The sequence below is a fragment of the Cariama cristata genome, unplaced genomic scaffold, assembly GCF_000690535.1.
Source record: "Cariama cristata isolate BGI_N322 unplaced genomic scaffold, ASM69053v1 scaffold10561, whole genome shotgun sequence".
Classification (NCBI taxonomy): Eukaryota; Metazoa; Chordata; class Aves; order Cariamiformes; family Cariamidae; genus Cariama; species Cariama cristata.
Window position 1 is genome coordinate 4,594 of NW_009597529.1, and position 8,421 is coordinate 13,014.

An 8,421-nucleotide genomic window follows, 5' to 3' on the forward strand; every position below is an offset into this window, starting at 1 on the left:
TTGCTGTTCACAGCGAGTTGTTTTGCATTTTCAGTACAGTTTCCTGTTTCAGGGTTGGTTAGGAGCCACAACCCTGTGAATTACTTGCCCTAGTAATATCCTATAGATGACTGACAAAACCGTTATCGTACTGGAGAGGAGTGTTGTTTCTGGACAATTAAATCGTCTAGATGGAACCTAGTATATAGAGTTGAGAAAAATAATATCAAAGGAATCATCAGTTTAGCTGTTTTGTACCTTCTTGGATCTGACAAATACCGTAGAAAAATAATCTAAAGAGGAAAATTCCAATATGTAGCAGACAAAACTGCAAATTCTACTCGTATAAACTTTTGATACTAACAAAGTGATGGATACAGACTGCCACTTCATGGAAAATCTTCAAGTAGCAGAAATTAAGATCAGCATCAGTATTCAAAATACAGAAATGGTTTAAAATGGCAGATTATTCAGGAGATCAAAGTATGTGGCCAAGCTGTCACCTCTGTCTAATAAGTGAGATATTTTTGCTGTAACCATCACCACCATACCTCCATATCTCTGTTCTAGACTCCCTAACTAATATCTTTGTACTTAATGGTAAACCCAAAGAATACCTTGGAGCACACTGACACCAGAGGATTCAAATCTAGTAACTTGCAGTTTGCATAACTGAGTGATCTTAACTTGGCCAAGAAAAAATGATCTTCTTTAAAACAACTTAATACAATAGGGAGGGCCAAAGAAACCCCAAACGAAAAAAAAAACCCTGAGGAACAATAGCTATTGAAACAGTAAAAAATATTGTGATAATTGTATAAATTGCCTCTGTGCTCTATGGTGAATGAATTCTGGGAAGAGAGAGAAAGATTACAGAGAATTTTGCAAATAGACACCGTTTGCAAACCAGTGTTTTTCATCCTAGAAGAGAGAACACCAGAAAAAAAAAAATGCTTATTTCACAGCTGTCGCAAAGAGAATGACACGTAACCTATGAAAATTGTAAAAGCGGTGAGCTAGTTCTTTGACAAAAATATATAAACGTACTTAGAGGAATCTACTCAGGCTGTAATCCCTATTCCTTTAGCGCTTCTTAAAGGCTAACAAGTTCTTGGTATACAAATGTAGTTTATGAAGTTCATCAAGCCAAATTTTCAGAAGAATTGAATTCCATTTAATTCTCCAGTGTGCGGTTCATCAGACCTGTGTCTGAGTGAGTTGCTTAGGCTTCCTCTATAGTGAGTGGTGAGTAATAAATATTTCTGACCTGTGCAATAGGTCAGCTAAACCACATCCAGAAAGAATAAACCAGCTTAATCCTCTCCAGTGGTTAAAAAGGAAGAGTATAATTGGGGATTCAATTATATTGTTGAGAAACATTCTCAGTAGGAGTATGAGATCCAAACTAACATGAAGGTCCAGATGTATATGGAGATCCCTTCTTTATCTGTAGTAAGCGGACAGTGGTGTCTACCCAAATGAGTCAAGCAATATGATATTAAAATAAGCATTTCAGTAGTCTTTACATCTAATCTAGCTTAAATAACATTCCTCTCTCTTCTGTTTTTGTAAGAATGTCTCTTTATTCTTTCTCCACAGAATTAAGACAAAAGAAGCAGCAATTGATCGGGTTTTGTTTCATCTGAAACAAGTGGAAAAAAAGAACAAAGAGTACCATGAAAGAGTAAGCAACCATGCATCCTTCTCCCAACGCATTTTATATGTGGTATTTTAACTTGTAGATTCAATTTGATTCTTTTAATCCTAGTATTACATTCACTAAAACTAGTCATTGCAGTGAATTTCTTACAGTCAATGAAACTAGATTTAGTGAGTCACCTTATGTGCTAAAAGTTTGTGTTATCTGAATTAAATGTGACATAAAGCATAAATATCCTAAATATAACCATGCAAAAAAGGAGCTGTGGGAGTAGAACACTGCAGAATAGGACACAGCAGTAAGGTAAAGTGAGTTCAGTGAAGGTGTTTTCCAATGCACATGAGATCCACTTTAACTGCCTAAGTATTTAATCTTACTCTGCAGCAAACACAGGGCAGCAAACACCCTTTCAGTAGGTAACTTTACTGCAGTACATTCAGATATACCTTTTTAAACAAACCTGCAAATATTCCTCGATATTTCAGCACACAAAGAATAAATGGTATTCACTTCATTTTTGTCAGTAGTATTAGCAGATCTAACCAAGTGTTGAGATTTGCTGACCTTTGATTCTCTTCTGAGGTAATGAAATTGCATAGGTTTCTATGAGAGCTTAGTTATTCTTGCAAACTTAGTTACAATGAAAACTGAACAAAGAAGAAAGAACATCACACAATCGTCTAGGTGCAATTTTTAGCACTGCTTGATGAAGGCTCACTTTCTTGTGGATTAAGAGTTGTGTTGGGCCATTTTTAAAACAAGGTGATGTGACTACTGCTTGCACCTGAGTGACACTTTAAAGAACCGTATATATGAACCGTATATAAAGAACTGTAATATGGCATCTGATGACTGAGAGCAGTGAACTTTGAAAGTGGATATATATACAGTCACCTAATGAAATTAATTCAAATCGCTCAAAAATCCTTAAACTGGATCATGTGATTAAACAGTGTTTCAGCCTGTGCTTCCTATAGCAGTGAAACATCGAAACAAACAATGTATCTCTGTCCTTCCCATGCCTGACACTTCCCCTGCTTTTCTAGGTATCATCCGTTTAGCTTTCCTTGCTGTTCCTTTCAGTCTTGAAGCCTGGATGGCATTTCATTTGTGGCCTTAAATATCAGTGGAAGTGGCATTCGCCTCTTCTCTCTGAGGACATCTGAAGTCTCTTATGGTTATTCCCCCAATTTGCTGCTAGTACCTGCTTTCTCAAGGACTCCATATTTTGGACTGTGCAAAGTATTTCAGGGCATGCATGAAGTGCTATTTGCTTAATTTACCCATGTTTTGACAGTTCTTTGAGCTCCATTCTTTGTTTCCTGCTTAATGTTTCTGAGTGGTTTAGAGTGAATCCTAGAAGCGTGGAATGCTTGAAACTCACTCTACTGCATAGTTACTGTTACAGTTCGGCTGGTATGGTTATTTGCTCCTTTAAGGTATCCTTTGGGAGCAAACATACACAATCAGTAATTTCAAATAACTTGAGTGTCACTTGAGAGGGTCATGGCAAGGGGTTATAATCACAGTTGTGGAATCATATAACTAATTCCAGCTCTGACAAGACTGTCTGCTGTGGTTATATGCAAGTGACCTGATTGTCTGATGACATTTCTGCATGAAGGTGGTACATTCTCATGAAGAATGTTAATGTGAAATAAATAACTCTTACAAATAAATGTTATTAAATTGACCCACAAGGAACTTTCTTTCCAGGCAATGGAGGGCTATTGATGTGCTGCAACAAGTACAGCAGTCATTTGTCTCTCGTTTCCTTGTAATGGTCCTGAAGTTATTGAGAAGCTTCTGGGACTTGCAAACTCTCTTCCACTCCATCCTTTTTGAATATGAAGAATAGGTGTTTAGCTGAGTGTTGTTTGCATTGCATCCTGGCACTAGGTCAGAGTTTACTTTTCTTCTTTACTTAGGACTGTCACTTTGAAAACTAATTTGAAAATGTTTTAATATAAGTCTTTTCTTCTGTTGTTTCATAGAATGACCTTCTGAAGGAAGAACAGCAGGCACACATCAGGCGCATACTAAGACAAATAGAAGAAGAGGAGAGAGAACAAGATGAAAAGGAGGTTGTAACTAGGGATGATGTGGAAGAGTCACTGAAAGCAAAATGGCAGTACGTCAAGGACAAAGAACAACTTCTGAAAGGTGTGTTGTGAGCTGTGGAAGTGTGGTTTGCAGTTTACACAGTTGGAATTGAGTACTTTTTTTTGCATTTTAAATAGAGATTCAACTTCCTTGTTTCATAAAATGCATAAAGCTTTTCCTCCGCAAAATTAAGCTCTCTCAATGTGGTATGAGATTGTGGAGGGTTTATAAGTAAATCTGTTCCTTCCAAGTACTTGCACAGTAATATACATCACAGAGGCTTCATTTTTTCCATAAAGCTGAAACTCATGAAAGCCTTATGCACTGGCTCCACCGGAAGATTAAAAAAAAATTATTGATGGCTGCAAAAATGACCAGTTCTGATTGTTGAAAGTTCTGGCTGCCATCCCTGTGATTCTCTGTGGGAGACATAGGCATCTTTGGTTACAAGATTGCAGCGAGACCTGTTTCTCCTTGGCAGAATAAGATCAAGCTGTTTTCAGCAATGATGGTGGCCCTTGACAGTATGTGAGGCCATCATGTTGTAATGTATTGTAGTGTAGAAGAATCACCCTTCTTTCTCCAATCCCAGTGAAAATGCCTTTATTAAAGAATTTGATGAAGTTGTAAGAGTTATGAACTATCAGTTCAAGAAATTGGTAATGAATTTGTCTTCTGATGTCCTTATTTTGATAGATCTGCACTCCCAAATTGAAGAAATTGACCGAAGACTTTCAGTAAAGCAGAGTGAGAGAGATTATTGGTTGGAGTACAAAAATGTAGGAAGTAAAACACAGGCCAACAAGATTATGAATCTGCAAAAAGACATTAAGGAACTCAAAGATGACCTTGACACGACTACAGGTCAGTTTACAGCTAGTGTAATACAAGTCTTACAGGCTTTTCCAAAACAGTGCACCTAAGGTGGGCTGCATAATCCTGTAAAATGGAAGAACTCTCTCTCACTATCTCTGTGAAAGTCCCTTTAATAAAGAAACCGATAAAGTTACAGAAATGATGAGCACCTGAAGAAACTGAGAAGCTTGTCTTCTGACAATTTTCTTGTAAAATACAGGCAACTCATTTTTAAAAAATGCTACTGTGAAGGACAGTAGTTTTCTAAAATAAGTGTACTTATATTTAGGTCACCTACACACTGGACTCCTTTAGCAGTCATACTTGAAAATGTTGAGTCTGTTGTTGTTGCTTCTCATCATGCTACAAGCACTTCACATGTTGAAAACTCCTTTGACAGGAAAGTAGTATGAGCTCATTCTTGGCACAGCCTTTTCAACTGAGCTACTGGTTTAAATGCAGAACTAGAGGGAGCTGTTCAGGCAGTGGTCTGAACTTGGCCTCCTAGCTGCACAGCCTCAGGTATGAGGCCCTGCAAAATTGTCAGTACAGACATATACAAGTCCTGGGAACTGTTTCAGTACTGACACAGCAGCAGAATTAATTTGAGAGCTTATGTATTCTGGTGCTGAGTGCTTTACAAAGGTTTCTTTACTACTGCATTATTTTAAAATCATTTAAATATTTTGCTGTTACATAACCCATGCTTCTAACAGGAGAAGGATGTGCTGGTTTTCTGCCTTTATGTCCCTCTCAGTATGCATGACCACAGCCAAGCAGCTGGTAGTAACAGGCAGTGACACTGCTCTAAGTGTCTCTGTGTATCCTGTGCCAACCATTACCAGGCATCCACTACTGTGGATAAGAGCCAGCTAGCTATCTTTTTGTCTCTTGAAATGTATTTTATCACAATTAAGATCTGCAATCTGTTTTCTGCGTTGCCAGATAGCTTGTCAGATATCCATCTCTGTATTCAGAAGAGCTTGATATTTTTCATTACGCATTTTCCATGCTCTTAATCAATTTAAAACTTTGCTATACATCTGCTGAAATATGGAATTAAAAAGAGAATGGGCTTTTATACAGAGTGCCAGAATGAACATTGTCTGACCTCCTGCATGTCACAGGGTACAGAGCCAAAAATTTATGGTCAAATGGAAGTGTATTTATAGAAAGACTCTTACAGAGGAACCTAGAGTAGTTGCCTAATTAACATATTGCAAAATGATGCTACCAGTACTGGATGTTAGCATACTATTTTACTCAACTTCCTAAAATCAAACTTATAAAGTGGCTGGGGAGTACAGTCTTCTAGCCTATGAAAAAAAAAAAAAAAAAAAAAAAGAAATAAATCTAACAAGCTTCCAGAGTGATGCAGCAGCAAATTGGGCTTATTCACTCAAATGTGTAACAGGCTCAGGGAATAAGCATAGGTGAAGGTGTTCCTGTCTCTGTAGGTCCCACTGAAGGGCTTGACGCTGGCACCATTCACGTGATCTGAAGATGACATTTTAAACAAAATTGCTGGAGGGGAGAGGAAGCAAAAGAGAGCCATACACTTGTGTGGGGAGAACAGTGTTGCAGTGAGAGAGTTAGGGAAAATAGATTCCTTAGAAACAGTATGTCTGAACAGTTCCTGAGCAGGACGACTCAGGTTGTTTAGCTGTCTGAAAGAATGAAAAGATTAATTAATTATAGTATGTAACTACTTCCATTTCATTCTGTCAAGTCTAGATGGTAGATTGATTAAGGCAGGCCGGCTTCCACAGTGTTAAATTAAGAACTAATGCACAACTAAGGCACCTTTTGTATTTGACTGCCTTTGACTCCACAGCGGGTCCATGGCCAGATACTCACTCACAGCCAGATCAGCAATAGGCTGTCTGCAACACAAGTGCAGAGCTAGGCTGAATTTCAAGCCTTTGGAACAAGTGTGAAGTGCCTTCCTTCAAAGAAAATTACTACAATCTCTTTCGTTCCTTCAAAAGGAGAAAATACCAAGCAGCAGTGGGCTATTTAGAATAGCACAAAAAACAACTGAAGGGAAGGATGAAAGAATTAAATAGCAAGTGACTAGAACTTGAAGCCAGACAAATTCAGTTTGACGTAAGACACACTTTCTAAATAATGACCACAAGTAACAATGAAAGCAAATGATTGAGGCAATTGCCGCATTCTCCATTTTGTCCTGTTGTCAAATTAGAACCCCCTGGAAGGCTTAGATAAATCAGAAAATTTATTAGGCTCTGTATAATAACTGTCTGAAAAAAATGCCATGTGTATAAGATGATCCAATATGCTTCTATATTGAAAAAAATAATAATGTTAAGATAACAATATTTTAGCAGAGAATTGCTGAGCTTACTGTTAACTATTCAGTTAGCAGTGAATTGCTCAACTGTTGCCAACAGAAATGTGTAAGCCACTTCAGATTTCTAGCTTTATAGTTAATGCCACTATCCTTTGGGTTTAGGAGGACAGTTTCTACTGATAAGGATACTTGAATCCTTTTCTGTGGAGCATCATGTATGTGATGCTGGCTGATAAGTTCCAGTTTAGGAACAACATACCAATTATCTATTTGTTGTCAGGAGAATTTGATGTCAAATAATGATTTCTGATTTTATTTTTTATTTTGAAGAATATTATAGCAATGCTCTGAAAGCAGTGAAAGAAGAAAATGACAGACTGGTTGAGAGGCATGCAGAGTTAAGTAAGGAACAGGCCCCTGAGGTATTCTTTCTGCCTTTTTTAAAAGTAGTAACTGCATCACAGTTAGGATTTATGTACTCTTCATTAAGAATTATTTTAACTCGAATCGAGACTTGGAACTTTTCTAATAAATTGAGAGTAAAATAAACTGTAAATCTTCTTACTAAACATGGCATTGATTATTGTTATACACACGTGTTGTTTTGGTTTTTTTTTTTACATCATACTGTGAGTAGATGTGAGGGCATTTTACCAAAGAGGTATGGGAACCTGGTACTGATACGGCTTGTTCAAGAACATGTTGCTTTTGCTGTGACCTTGATTTTGATGTTTGCATAGACTTCAAAAAACAATAACAAACTAAGAGATTGTCTGCATGGAAATATATATCAATTTGAAAAAAAAAGAAAGTTGTAAAGTACAACGTTTTTAAAATGCCAAAATAGTGCAGTCTACTGTAAAATTTAGTATTATTGATGATACATAGATTTTTATTTTTTTTTGTCATCTCTGCCAGCTCGGATTTGCAAACATGATTTACAAAGTATTTTTGCTGATGGCTTCTTACAGTCACAAAATGCAAAGCATACCTCAGTACAAATCACTGGTTGAGCCCATTAGGTATTTAAATTCCTCAACTTCAGTGCTGGAATTTTCAGTCATGTGAGAACATAATCCAAAGGACTGTGTGTGTGTTGTTCTACAGGGGCATCTTTCCCCCCTAGTTGTTTCTTTCCACTTGCTGACGTCAATAATTAAATTGTAGCCTTGGCATATTAGCATAGACCTCTACATGTTTAAGTCACTTGTCATAGGTCAGTACTGCCTCATTTGTGATTTTGCTTGAGTTTTTTAATAGCTAAAGGTTTGATTTCTTGAAAACGGGAAGGTTTGAGCAGTAGTGGGAACACAGCAGAACTTGTTAGGCAAAAAGGAAATGCCCTGTTCTCATATGGGAAATGGTAAAATATTGGTAAACTGCTTGACGTATAAACTGCACTAGGCAGGATGATGGAGAAGAAACAGCTGGCCTTGTGGACTAAATCCCCTTCTAATCTTTCAGGGGATGCTACAGTCTGTTGTGTGGATGTTTCTTAATTATTTTCTGCTGA

The 8,421-nt window shown here is 37.3% G+C and overlaps 1 protein-coding gene across 1 annotated transcript in view; it reads left to right on the forward strand.

The window, feature by feature from the left end:
* The window catches only part of CCDC83 (coiled-coil domain containing 83), a 17,651-nt gene that overhangs the window by 1,457 nt on the left and 7,773 nt on the right, over positions 1–8,421 (forward strand). The window contains exons 2-5 of the mRNA XM_009708923.1: positions 1,579–1,663; positions 3,634–3,802; positions 4,439–4,606; positions 7,239–7,330. Coding sequence (XP_009707225.1) covers positions 1,579–1,663; positions 3,634–3,802; positions 4,439–4,606; positions 7,239–7,330 — 514 coding nt within the window. The remainder of the gene's footprint in view (positions 1–1,578; positions 1,664–3,633; positions 3,803–4,438; positions 4,607–7,238; positions 7,331–8,421) is intronic.